Below are 14,703 nucleotides of genomic sequence, written 5' to 3'. Positions count from 1 at the left end.
ACCAGCTTTGTCTTTGCCCCGTTCCCTTATTTCCTGGGAACGGGTGCGTCTTGTTCTGAATGACCCGTCTGGGGCCACGTAGGTATCGACCTCAAAGTTGTCACCATTATCTTGGTCCGTGTGGACCTCAGTTTCGGTCATAGGCCGTTTGCCCTCAACAGGCGGTACAGATTCTGATGCCACCTAGGAAATACTCTCCCCACAGACGGCGCCAAATGTTTCGGGGTTTTTGGAGTCCCCAGGGAGAGTTACAATTCCAAGAATGCGCGTCGACCGTCTGTACCTGCAAAACCACGAAGACTCCGGTTGGGTGGAGTTCCGCCTCCGACGATCAAGTTAGAACGTTTCCGGATGTATAAAAGTGCGGAATGTAAAGGTTTAGAGTTTTATCTCCGATAAAATACCTATATTCCATTAGTACAAATAAATTATAATTTTAGCCAGATCACGAGATAGCGACACTTGGCCTTTCAATTTTTCACCAAATGTCGCGCCACATATACAACAATTATAAAATTATCATATAAATTTATTTTTATATCATAATTTTTTTGGAGTAAACGTAGTAGTTTAAAACTTCACAATGTAGTATGATTAATTACTTTAAGTAGAACTGTCAATCGAAAGGGATCACGGGTCATTTCGGGTCGAGTTATTTCAGGTCACAGATCAAGAAATGTTCACACTAGCCCAAAGTTTCGGGTTCGGGTTAATCCAACGGGCTTAGAACAATATTTTTATTTACTTTATTTTTTGCTAATTTTTGGAAACTAATATATATAAATAAAGTAGGCATTATTTTGGGAGTATTCGGTGCACCTCATGAGTAAAGGTATTATTTCGACCAATTAAAAATTAGATTTGTATTTTATTTTAGAATTAAAAGATACACACACCGCCTAAGCAATGACGAATGATATTTCAGAATTTTGTCACGTAGATAAAACAACGAATAGTGGTTTATTAAGATTTAAATTATTTAAAAAACTAAAAATATCATTTTTTTTAAAGAACTAAAAATTATCTTTAGATATTAGGATTTAAATTATACATTAAATTAATATTAAAGAACTAAAAAATAAATGATAGAGGTAAAAAAAAGTTCTATTTGATTAGATAAAAATATTCATAAATATTCTTTAAAAATAATATTAAACTTATTTTGTTTTCAACTAAAACCACGTTATTTTATTTTTATTTTTTAAACTAAAACCACGTTCATTTAGAAAAACTCAATTTAGATTAAATATAAAAATATATATACAAAAACACCTGATATATGTGTTTTATATGCTATTTTATCCCCCGTCCAACGTTCATTTTTATGCATATTTGAGCTCTGCGGAGCTATTTTTAGTACTAATATGTGGTTTCGAGTGTTTTGTAGAGTTGGCATTTGTTTTATAGGAATTTCCCTGATTGTTGGTGATTTCAATGGTTTTCTGGCCACTACGAGACATTGGAGCTTATGATCACATTCATGACCGTCTTTTGTAGCCCAAGACCGAGGATTTGGGTGATTAAGGGCTTGGTTTGTGGAATTGGTCCAAGTAATGGACCAAGGAAGAGGAAATTGGGCCACAAGCGATTGAACCCCAAAAGAAGAAAAGAAAAGGAAAACTCGACCAAGAAAAGACCGAGCCCGATCGGGCGGATGCTCAGCAAGGCAGCGAGAAGAAAAAGGCAGGCCCGATTGGGCGCGAGTTTTTCCGTAGTGTTTAGGATATGCGTTTTGAGTTAATTTGGGGGTTTAGTATTTAAACTCTTTTTGTTAGCTTTATTAGCTACGTTTTAGATTACAATTTTCATTCTTAACCTTGTAGAGAGATTTTAGTGAGAGATTATTGTTGAACTCAAGTTTTTCCCTTTTAGTGCAATTTCATATTTCCTTCATTCGGTATTATTTTTCTCGTTTCTGATCTTTTATTGCTTTGTTTATCGCTTTGATTTTAATTGCTTTGCTATTTTTGTGCTTTGATTTCAATCATGCCTTTTATATATGCTTTGATTAGTTTAGATTTAATTATGTGTGAGTAGTTGATTTCTAGGGTTCTAGGGGGATCCATAATTAATATGAAGGGATAAATTGTTTTGGTTGATTATTGATATTGCATAATAACTTCTGATTGGATTGTTTTAATTCTTTACAATTGGATTATGAATCGAGCAGATGTGATTTGATTGTAAAAGTATAGCAATATTGAATTGATGAATCGAACAGATGTTAATTTGATATTAAGGCTATTTTCAATAGGAATTTAGATCTAATAATTAATTGCGAGACCTGTTAGATCTATGTTGATTAATAAATTGCGAGAGCCTCTTGATCATGTTATTTCTGTAATATTAATTGTTGATTGTTATGTTTTATCCCGCAGTATTAATTATTGGTGAACCCTTGACCCTAGGCTTTTTATTATTGGTTATTCCCTTAGTTTTATTCATACAAACCTTATTTGTTTCTTGATAATTTAGATTATAATAATTAATTAAAAATAGAAGAACGATGTTTTCCTGTGGATTCGACCCTACTTCCCTATCTATTTTAGTTAGTGGTTTTAGGAATTACTTTTGATTAGGTGATACGACATTTTAACCTGTCAACTAAAAAAAAATGTAAAAACATACTTCGTATTAAATTAATAAATATCCTTTTTAATTATCTTGCAAAAAAAAAAAAAAAAAAAAAAAATCTGTCTGCTCATTATCATTCATTGAATTAAAAGATTAAACACTATATTAACAAAAATAATCATATTAAATTTTATCATATCTAATGATAAAACTTTATCACCACTTTAAATTCAGCATTTTTTCTATCATATATATATAAACCCATCTAATGTCTCACATAAATACACGTATATAGGTTAAACATCTCAAAATTAATGTTAATTTTACAAGGGGCGGGATTAAGTATGCAACTCATCAGCACAATTAGCAATCATTTTAATCGTGTACATAATTAGAAAAAAGTTAGCTTCACATATATAGTTTATTTTCTTTCTATTTTTTCTTCAATAATTGGTTTGTTTTGTTGTTTAAACGAAAATTTTACAAAATATATAGTGTTTATATATGTGTGAATTTTAATTGTATAAGATTAAAAAAAAAAAATAGTAGTGCTTTGTGTTAATATTTGTTATTATAATTGAATATTAAATGCTAAATCTATTATTAATAGAGAACCGTGCACCGCACGAGCTTAAATCTAGTTTCTAATATTTCAAGCTTACTTTGCTATTTTTTTTTATAAATTTTTTAAATCAAACATTTTCACTAATATTATTATTAGTCATTACATGCCTAATGCATGATTTAAATCAGCACAAAATCACATCAATTCCTACCTAATTTTGTATCAATGATATTTTTAAAACTCGGTACATAGATAAAAAGTTTATCTTAAATTCAACCAATAATTTATAACTATAAATCACCATGCATGACACAGGATCTAACCTACTAATGTAATTATGAGAAACACTAAACCTTTTTTTTTATTGCATGAAATCAATACTTTACTTTTTTTCAATTGAGCTTTTCTTTTTTACTTGACAATATTCTTGTACTTTTTTTATTGCCTATTTTTTTCCTTCCTAAATCCATCAATTAAATAATAATAGTTAAATTTCTCTCATAATGTCAAGATTTATCAATCACTGACTTATAATTTTTTTTTAAATACATATACCATTTTAAGTATTTTTTTTTTAAATAAAAAATATAGTGAAAGAGGGTATGTTGGCCGTTGGCGGTCTATATTTTGGACACCAACTTTTCACTCCACCCTCCCCTTTAGTCATATAATAGAGATAATAGATATTATACGTATTTAAAATTTGAGTATCACACTAATGTTGGAATACAATTGAATATCTGAGAATTCAAAATCTTTCATCAGAATATTGGTGCTCCGTAGCAGTTAAGGTGGGTAGAATAGCTTGTCTGTAAGTTTGATTTACCATACCGTTGTCGTCTCATATCTGCTTTCTGCCCTGCCACAAATAACTTCAACACAGTAAGGACTAATGTTCATTGTTGGTCAATGTGAAGATGAATAACATCACTGAAAATTTGACAGGATGAAATCATGAGAAAAAAGACAGACGTGAGCAATACATCAAGAGGAGTATCAATAATATTGTTCAAATACTAGTTATCATGATATATGGCATAATTAGCTGTATTTCCAATAATTTCCTGTATATCTTGTCTTGTTAGGCAACATAAGGGATCAATTTTCATCAGAGCATGCCTAAAAAATTAACTGTTTCTTGATTCTAATCGAATTGAAATCCCATTTTGGGTTTTTGCAGCAATTATCTTCATATAAGAATCTAATGACAGTAGCGTATTAAATTTTCTTACAATCTTCAACCCTCTTTACCTTGAACCAAGCAGAGAGCTTAATTTACCTTGTATTTCTCTACTTATTATCAAGTTTGCAGGAATTACCAATTTACAATAAGCTAACCAAATTTGTGCAGTGTATATGATAATTCATACAATGAAACGGTAATAACCATGTCTGTAGCCAGATTTTTAACTGGACATGAAAACAAGCAATACAAGACAGATCATTCAGATCATAGTTATCTTATATAATACTATCCACCAGAAAACATCTTGTTTCGGTTGTCAATTTGTCATGTAGGTTTTGTTTTTTAGAAATCCCCAATTTGAAAAAGATCATAGACAGGGCATGCACCTATGTTTTACCTTATATCACCTCCATATTCTCTAGAACTTTAAACATTTTTCAATTTGTTCTGTATAGTTGATGTTATAGAGTGCATTACTTGGAAAAGGCTCTTAGCTTTCCCCAACATTGGTCCTAATAAAACCATGATTACTTCAATCTCCCACCAGTGTAAAACAAAGTAAATAAGAGTTTGAAATTAGTATCTGCTTTTGGGGATTAGTGTGAAAGAAAAAAACTACCTCAGATAAATACAAGAACCCTTATTCCTTGTGCAAAAGCCTAAAACACAGCAGAAGAATTGAAGGCAGTATAATATCAGGCTGCCTGATGAAATAATCTCCAACTCAGATAATCATAAATAATATACACCTCTTCAAATGATGAGCAGCTATTCACTAGTGTCTAACAGTTTTTTTTTTCCCCTTCATCTAAAACCATCGATTCTATAAGTTTCTTGCATAAGTAAATTTTTCAACATAAATTGGCAGATAGGTTATCCAGATTGTTTGTACAGACAATAAGCCAAAAAAAAAATAAGCCAATAAGGCAGCAGTATATATATATATATATATATATATATATATATATATATAAAAGTCACTGTTCTGCAGTGTTCTCTATTCAGTATTTGGCAATACTAATCACAGCTCAAAGGTATCTCAAACCCAAAGCATTAACAAGGGCCAGCATGGCAGCATGTATCCAAGAACATGAACAGAAGGATAGCACTACACCCTGTTGTCAAACATGGTTGCTAAATGAAACACTTCATTACTAGATGTAGATGTCAGAATTCAGAAGTGTTGTAAATAACAATGATATGAGTGATAAAAATATATATTTGGATAACAAATAGTGAAAATTTTCAATAAAATTTGCTAAGAAAGCAAGAGTAAAATGAACTTTGCAAATTTTGGGATGGATGGACAATCTTTTTACTCAGCCTCGTATAGAAGCCTGACATCATTGGGCTTAAATTATGAAGGGACAGTAGAGTACCAGAGTAGGACCCTTTTGATCATCATAGGGCTGCAAGAATAGACCGAAGTATTCCCATGAACCAGGTTCTAACACTATTCCACTCAATTCTAATGATTGATTCCATGTTATGCCAGTAGAAAAAGTATTTGACAAAACAAATTAGCAAAGGTCCAGAACATTGAAAATTCGTCTAGTGTATAATTGCAATCTTTGATAAAAAATAGTCTGTTTCATAATTCAGATTGAATAGAACGACAGAGGAAGTTTCCAGCTTGCTTGTCCTACCATCACACCCACATACCATTTGAATGATTTAAACAGCATCAATAGAATATAGTGTAAAGACAGCAGATGTTACAAAGCTAGACATTAGACTTGCCTATGGAAAATAGAATATATTGGAAGAAAATATGGAAAATAGACATTAGACTTGCCTATGAAGGTGGTTCAACAGAACAAGGTACAAGGGATCATAAGGAGAGAGCAGAAAAAATTGCCGCACGACATATCCACAGGTCGAAATGCTGAAAAGCAGGAAGATGAAATTAGTTGCTTAAAATAAAAAATAGCACATGTTCACGTTTAAGTATAAAGTTATCAAGATCCCTCAACTTGTTTAACGACAAAGAAGCTAGAGTTACAACTAGAGGTACAATGCAAGAGGGTGTTTACTTGAGTTAGAGATTATTTATGATTTGAGTTGGAGATTGTTTTAAGATAAAGCAAGGGAAGAACAAAAATCGATTGAGTTCTTCCCTTGCTTTATCTTAAAATAGTGTACCTCTAGTTGTGACAAAATTAGCGTGACAAAGATTGAATGATCTTATGCAACAGACCCCTCACCCCAAAATAGAACAGGAATATGTATATGGGCATGGTCCATGGAACACAGGGCAGAACATAATAACCAATTAGCAGGTTAGTACTTTACATAGAAAGAAGAATAGGCTTGTCATATATAAGGAGAAAGATATTCAAGGTAGGAGCCACAAAAGAGGTGAATAAACATAGCAGGCTCTCACCAATGTACACATTTTCTAAACCAGGGAGAAATCAAGCAATTAACCATACAACACAACTAGGGAGCTTTAGCAATACAAGATAAGGAATAATTGATTGTTTTTTCTTGATTATCTATATCAACATCAGATGGTGTATATCAATTTATAGATAAGAATTTGTAAGCTCTTGTTGGGAGAAGTTTCTCTGCAGCATTTATTATGTATAAAACAGAACAGGCCTATCTGCTAATATTTATGCTACTGATTAAAATCGAAGTGAGTAATGATGTGAATCACCATGTCTCACAGAAAATGCTAAAAAAAAAAAAAAAATCAGCTTAATCCATAAGAATATGCAATGCTAAAGGTTGCAAGAGAAACCCACAGAATACAACAGCGAGGCAATTTTGGTAATGTAACAGTAGCCACAAGATGTAAGGAAACAAGAAGCTTAAGAGAATTTACCTGCCAAAACATATTAACAAAGTAATCCAGATGACTGCATTTAACCAGCTTGATTCCTTGTAGCCAACCCAAATCTGCAATCACATGAAGCAGAGTTGGCAGTAACTTTTCTGCATAAAAAAAATGCTATTGACTAATGGCATCAGCTTTATTTATAACCAGGGACAACATGAGAGAACATTTGGAAGAAAAGGACATGGATATTATTAATTTCAATTCCTAGTCTTCCTACAGAGGAGCACCAAGACCTATTGCCACTGATGATGGGAAACTTTTTAAGACCTATGCAAGTGTCAAGCCACTCAATTAGGGTAATAGAAATGAGCCAGACCCAGTTAATATCCTATATTAACAAACTATGTTAATAGCAACAATAAAAAAAACATATTTCTTTCATCTTCTTTCTTTAAACTCACGCACAGTAGACAAATTTCTTCAAGAAAAAATGGCACAAAGCACAATACACTTGCTTCTTTTTCCTCCAATCAACACCACCAACAACCCCTTCTTCCATGAACGCCGACACGACGCCCGACGGTGGCTTCGCCGCCAAATTTAAAGAAAACCCTAAGAAAAAATACACAAATTAAGGGAATGGTTAACCCAAAATGGTAGGTATTGTCGAGGGTACCTGGGCTTTAACAATGGAGCATCTATTAGAGCTTAAAGAAAGCTTCGATTCGGTGGGGTTTGAAAACAATTGAAGAAGGTAAAGACCATTAAACTATTCAGATCATGATTCTTTCGGTGGTTCATTGTGATAAGCGGCAATTGTAGTGGTGGTGAAGAAGCAGACATTGAACTCCATTGTTGAAGCAGATCTCCATGGTTGAAGGCTTGAAGCTCTAATGTTGCTGAATTTACAGTCTTGTCCATAAATAACTAATGAAAATGACTTTTATACCCCTATACTAACAACTTTTGTGTATATAGGATATTAACTTGTATTTTCTCAATAGAAATGGCATAATTTCCATTCATATGCAATTATCAGTTAAATTCCCAACTGACTTATAGCATCAATCTAACAGTTTAATAAAATCAGTCCCTTAATGACAGGAAGCATCATGAAGCACAAGATCATTGGACAATTTTATTATATCTAAAAAGGAATATTTAAGATAAAACAAGGGAAGAACAAAAACCGATTAAATATTTGACATTTACAGAGGAGATGAAGAAACAGTACCGATAAAACTGCAACATTGATGTAGAAATCAATGAGCGTTGCTACCATCCATCTGCATATATATATAAAAATTCTACATTCAGAATACAATAACAATTGGTTACAAAAAAGTAAATAAAAAATGTTTCGATAAGAAATATTATTATAAATATGAAAAACCAAATAACCAACACAACTTTCAGGTTTTACATGGTATTCCTTAAAGTTACCCTTAGGACAAATTAAAGAGGCTATCAGCAAAACTTTTGAGGGTGGGGTGTTGACAATTTGGGCATTGCCAAAGTAATGAGCTATTCACTTCCATTCCTTCAACACTTCTAACACGAAGATCCCTTTAAAGACAAGGCAATCACAAATTAGTTAACCTATAAGCTATTTACTTCCATTCCTTCAACACTTCTAACACAAAGATCCTTTTACGGACAAGGTGTTGACAGAGTTTCAAAGCTACATAAGAAACAAAACTTGAGAAGATGTTGTGTCGTGACAATTAAGAACCACTAATTTGAAAGTGATAATCGGTACAACTGGGGTGCAAATAGTTTTCACCGATTTGTTCCCTAAGGTCCACACAACACACTCTCACAGTCTCACAAAAGCAATTTTGGGTGAGTGTTTAAGTCACACAAATTTATGCCTAAAATATTATAAAGGAGAAGAATGAGAATAATAGTAGAAATGAGATTGAATTGTGTACATATTTCTAGTCTCAAAATCAGATTATATAATGGAAAACTCTGATGTGCCAACTAATTTGAGAGGAATATAAAAAGTTTAATTCTTTTGTAAGAAATATACACAAGAATACATTCTAAACATAATTGCAATAATTAATTACACATAATCTATTATTCATAAAGCGACAAAGAAATGAACCATACAAAAGGAAGTAACCTACTACCCTCCATCAAAAGGAATGTTAATTAATATGATTATCATGAATGTTCATAAAGAGGGAGATATGAAGACAATTCAAGAAAAATAGATTTATCAACCAAAACGGGATTCCAGCGCACAAAAGGGAGCTCACAAGTGAGATGGGCTGCAAACTCCACACCCAACCCATGGTCAAGAGAAAGATGGGCAGCTGACTCCACGACCAACCTGCGACCTCTCTCACACACCACACCCAACCCGTAGGAAAGAGGGAACTCCAAGACAAAAATGACATTACTTAAAACTTTAATATATTCAACAAAAGGAACAATAACTTCTACCACACATACCATTCTATTGCCAAAATATTTCCACTGAAGAAATAACTCAGCCAAAAATATTTGCACTAGTAATTAGTAACTCCAAGGTATCTCACTTTAACCTTTGTCATCTGATGCATTATTTTAACATGGGTCCATAGAAAACAATGCCTCTCATACCAAAGTGATCAATGAGTTTGGTTCAAATGAATGACTCATTAAGCTGATATTAGTTTATATTAGATACAATAAAGAAAATGAGTAGTAGTCGAATGGTAAGCAGAAAAGCAGAGATAAGTTACTGCTCTATTCCCAAAAGCTGAGAAGAAAGCACAGAGGTAAGTTACAGTACGTCAAGATACCTCATAAAATAGTTAACTATTTCTGTTAAATTGTCATATTACTTATTCAGATTAAATATAAGTTAACAATCACTAGGGAAATCCATTTAGGGAATATATCGGCAGAATGAGAGAAACTTACGGTATAAGAAGCTCCTTCTTGAAAGGTGAACCATTAGTTATAAGAGTGTAAACCAAGGTTCCAAGCATAAGGAAGCCTAGAGCACTGAAAATAACTTTTGCAGCGATCAAATGAAGTGTGCTTCCACTAAATGCATCTTTCCTGTTGAGGAAGATACCTGTATATAGAAAGTTAGTTGCTTGATCTCAGCCAATAGCTGAAAAAAAATAAATATATATATATATATATATATATATATATATATATATATATATAAAAAATTAAAAAAAAAAATTAAAAAAAAAAAAAAAAAAAGCCACAACTTCAATTCACGTAGGAGTATTGATTGCAACTCCACCTGTTTCATAATGTATAATCTCTCCTTAACTGGTTTCACAGAAATTTTATCAAAGATTAGACTGTTAGCTATCTTAAGTGGGGACTAATATTGATTATTGAATATGGAAAAAGAAAAATTTAGGGGGGGGTATAATAACAGAGAAAAGGGAGAGGATGAAGAATAAGAACAGATTTAACACAGAAATACAAGAAGATATGAATGAATTGAGATGCAGATAGAAAGAAGCCACACTGATACCTGATGTCCATATTCAATTTAATACTAGCTGCCTGAAAATAACACTTAACATCAATTCAAATAGGGCAAATAACTTTGGCCAACTCGCCAAGCACAGAATAAAATTCAATATCTTATAAGAACTATCGAAATTGTTCCCAGAGCCAAGGTTAATTTTAGTGGCTGCAGGATCAAAACCTGACATATTCGATATTTCTATGGATTCTGGCAATGAAAGGAAAATGAAACCCGCAAAGTAAAGGGAAAAAAAAAAGTAATAATACTATTTTCTTTATAAGAAAATAAGAATTAGCTCACTTGTCTTGCTGTCGCAATAAAAGATGATACATAGGATCACGAGCAGATTCTTCAGCTGAGAGCTTGAATAATTGAATGACAATGTATGTACAAGTAGTAATACTGAAAAGGAAAAAAAATAACACAACAGCATACAGTATTAGTTTTTATTTATTTATTTATTTCTCTAGAATAAAGCTGATTTACAAGAGAAATACGAGTATGAGACAACTACACGAAAAGACTTAAAACTAAATTAAAAAGAAAAAGAAAAGAAAAGGGCAATCGAACTTAACAGTTAACATAAAAGCCAAATATTTTTTTGACAGATTTCTAAGTGGACTTTAAATAAGGGATGAAGGGAGTAATGAATTTTTCCAGCCACATTAAATAAGGGACTAGGTTCTCTATGTAAATTCTTGGGTCTTTTTTGTGTTTTAGCCTTCTCAACATATCATCTATTGCCAAAAAACAATTGAAACCCTACAACCTCACTAACCAAAACAATAACTTTTGTAAATGGGAACTGTACAAAACAATTGAAGTGGCAAGGATTTATAATAAAAGGTAAGATGTTTGAAGTTGGATGGAAGGTGTACACAGGCCCGTCCCAATAATAACGGGGGCCCTGTGCTACGGCAAGAAAATAGGGATCGGTCCATAAATAAATAATGAAAATATTTTGTAACTACATTTTTAACTTTTGCTTTTTTTTTTTATAGACGTATTAGAACTATGCTACTAATTAGACCCTCGATCTATTTCTCATTTTTTAAAAATGAAAATAGCAATATTAACATATTTATGTCAAATATTGAAACTTGAGTAAAAAAATAAAATAAAAAAAAAAGGTAGAATTCTAATACTCTATACTTGATTGTTTGGAATAGGTTCTCTTTTAGAGGAAGAAGGGTGAAAAAAGGAAAAAACATTTTTAAAAAAAAAAAAAAAAAAAAAAAAAAAAAAAAAAAAAAAAAACAAAAACAAAAAATGATAGCAATAAGGAATTGAACCCTTGACCACCTAAACATTAGATTTTGGTTTAACATTTTAACCCACTAGGCTACTACCAAAAACACAATACAATATTGCAACAAATATTCCTTAGTAGATACATCAAAGCCTTTAATTTGGAGCCCCAATTTGTTGGGTACTCTGTTACATGTCCCACGTTTGACATGCAAAGGGCCGGGCTGGGCGTACAATATATGAGAAGAACAGATAAACCAAGACATACCTTCCAAAACAAACCAGAAGTATGACCCAGATTACTGATGTGAGCCAACTTGATTCCTTGTAGATAACCCATACCTAATTCAACAAAGAGCATGGAGTTTTAGAGCTGTCAATCATGAAAAAGAATATAAAGTAAGCAGGTTATACAGCTGTCAATCTTAGACCAAGGAGAAAATTAAAATAAGAAGTGCATTGACAAGGAAAATCAAGTTACACAGATTTTAAACTTGCTCAAAATTTGTCTAATGTTGCATTTTAAGTGTTGAATATTAGGGGAATAAAAAAGAAGCTTTTTGTAGATAATGTAGAGGCTTGTTGACAATGGTCTAGATGACTAGAATTTGATCCAAAAACCCTATTACTGGAAGCAGAAGGGTGAACTTCAAACAATTGGGGGCCTTTGGGGCACTTCTTAACAAACTAAGCATTTGCTAATAACAAAGTCTGATGGGATGGCCTTTCAGGAGTGAAGTTCATATGATCTTAGTCCCCGCGCACCCCCCCCCCCCAAATAAAAAAAAAAAATTACTTGCCAAATCCCAGAACAAGATAAAACAGTATTAAGGTTCCTCTAATAAAGTGTATGTTGCCATTCATAAGCATGCGTACAATCTGCCACAGATTAATGCTAATTTAGAGTACACTATTATTAAACATCTCAAATCCCAATGCAAACTGTTATACAACGTTTGCATATTAGTTGAGAATACTACCAGACTTTTTGAAGTAATCTAGAAATTTCACGTTTATTTTAGAATAATTCATTAGCAGATGATGGTAATCCCAAAGCTTTAGATTTCTTATCACTTTTTTGTTACAGCAATCAAGCCCCTTTCAACATAAAAGCTATCAAGCCCCTTTCAACATAAAACCAAAAGTAACTAATACCATCTGGTGAAAGGTTGACTAAACATGACAATGAAAATAACAACAAACTAATTTACTAAAAGATATCATGTGCAACTCTAATATTTAATAAAGAATAGCTTGGGGTTTAAACCTAATTAATATTAAGTGATGAGATGTACATATCATACCGCCAAAACAAAAATATTGATATAGAAGTCCACTAAAGTTGCTGCCATCCATCTGCAGAAGATCACAAAAATGATTATTGGCAACTATCACCAGTTGCCTGCCAAAGTTTATTCAACAGGGAAATAAAGGGGGAAAAAGGTATACAACAGCACAAGATTTTTAAACAAAAACAATTAAGTAAAGGCAGGGAAATCAAGCATCTGAGACAAATGCCTACCTTCTGTAGCATATTTGTTCTGATGCATCACATAAAAAGTAACAACAATATTAACCCAACACATCTAAATAATCTCCGACCCTAGGCATGGGAATTCAAGCAATGCAGCTCAACATCTATAACGAATGTTCCGTCAGAGGAACTCTCTTGTACCTCAAATTTAAACACAAAGATTTTTAATTAAGTTTATGTATAACTTGAGAGCTATTGTAACTAACGAACCTTAGCAATTTAGCATATGAAATGAAGAATTCTGAGTACAAACTCGAAAACTTACACTAGAACCTTCAACACTATACCCCCAACCTTTCATTTTTGGCTGAAAAGGCCGCCCCCGCAACCTTTTCAATTTGGCTCCCTAAGCCGTTTACCGGACATACTTTTCAGCTATTTGATTCCACCAATAAGCTAAAATCCCAAACCTTATAAAAACCAATAGAACAAAAGCCACTTTCCAAACAATGCCAATAATTCTGCAAAAATTAATTACTCAATTGAACTACTCAATTACATCCCTATTGAAGATGCTACTGATCATTATTGCTACACAATACAACACGTACGCCGTCTCAATTCAGTTGTCATACTACTAGTTCAAATTACACGAACATCATCATAACAATCATTTAAATTTTCCAATACAATCAGAAATACAAAAATTTGCAATAAAAATTGTCATCAAAATTGCTGGAAAGCTAAGCAATCACAAAATTTACACAGAAATAAAACTATCATCATCAAATTAATTGAAAAACAAAGTGTGAATTGCAATCACAAATTCAAAGTTATATAAAAAAAAGAAGAAAATTACGGGAAAAGGAGGTCTTTACGAAACGGAAGGCCATCAATGGCGATAGTATAGATAAGAGTAGCAACCATAACGCTTGCCAATGCGATGAAGACTGCTTTCAACAACGTGAATGTAGAATTCGCCATTGTTGAAGCTCAAGGAAGTTTTCGCCATAATTGGAAGTTTGAGGTGCTATATATGTTAACGGATATAATGTTGGTAATGAGTCTTGTACATCGTTTTTATCACGACTCATATGAGAGGATATGGTGATGCCACACTTGCTAGTTTTGGTTATTTTGACGTAGATGCCGACTTGTCCGAGTATGCTTTGGCGTGGGAATTCCTTACATATCCCCATGGCCCCCACTGTTGATTGACTTCTCTGTTCTCGATCTGTTTCAAAATGAGTGTCCTAATTTAACCGGCATATACATCCTCTGTTTTACTTCACATTAGTATAACAAATGTTTTCTTTTCCGTATAACAAATGTGAAGTATAACAATTTTGTTAACATATCTATTCTATAAATAAGTGTCCTAATTTAA

The 14,703-nt window shown here is 32.6% G+C and overlaps 1 protein-coding gene across 2 annotated transcripts; it reads right to left on the bottom strand.

Moving 5' to 3' along the window:
* Positions 1 to 3,778: 3,778 nt before the first annotated feature.
* On the bottom strand, positions 3,779 to 14,449 carry LOC110707570. 2 transcript variants are annotated; one of them, XM_021885594.1, is made up of 9 exons: positions 14,176 to 14,448; positions 13,147 to 13,198; positions 12,111 to 12,184; positions 10,895 to 10,996; positions 10,021 to 10,177; positions 8,342 to 8,393; positions 7,153 to 7,226; positions 6,121 to 6,210; positions 3,779 to 3,998 (listed from the first exon to the last, which is right to left on the bottom strand). In XM_021885594.1, exons 5-9 carry the CDS (start codon positions 10,086 to 10,088, stop codon positions 3,962 to 3,964), a joined length of 321 nt encoding a protein of 106 aa, XP_021741286.1. In that variant the 5' UTR covers positions 10,089 to 10,177; positions 10,895 to 10,996; positions 12,111 to 12,184; positions 13,147 to 13,198; positions 14,176 to 14,448; the 3' UTR covers positions 3,779 to 3,961. The 2 variants fall into 2 exon arrangements, with proteins under 2 accessions (XP_021741286.1, XP_021741285.1); XM_021885593.1 differs by lacking the exon at positions 3,779 to 3,998 and having other exon boundaries at positions 5,896 to 6,210; positions 14,176 to 14,449.
* Positions 14,450 to 14,703: the final 254 nt, after the last annotated feature.

This window comes from Chenopodium quinoa, unplaced genomic scaffold, assembly GCF_001683475.1.
Source record: "Chenopodium quinoa cultivar QQ74 unplaced genomic scaffold, ASM168347v1, whole genome shotgun sequence".
NCBI classification, from domain to species: Eukaryota; Viridiplantae; Streptophyta; class Magnoliopsida; order Caryophyllales; family Amaranthaceae; genus Chenopodium; species Chenopodium quinoa.
Note: the sequence above shows the minus strand (reverse complement) of the source record. Positions and strands in the feature narration are given on the sequence as shown.

Bases quoted from the DNA above. Each gene is read 5' to 3' on its own strand.
- LOC110707570 (XM_021885593.1), bottom strand. From the start codon at position 14,300: ATGGCGAATTCTACATTCACGTTGTTGAAAGCAGTCTTCATCGCATTG. The intron at 12,185-13,146 runs GTATGATATGTA...TTGTTGAATTAG, and splicing joins TCAATATTTTTGTTTTGGCG to GTATGGGTTATCTACAAGGA. The intron at 10,997-12,110 runs GTATGTCTTGGT...TTTCCTTTTCAG, and splicing joins CTTCTGGTTTGTTTTGGAAG to TATTACTACTTGTACATACA.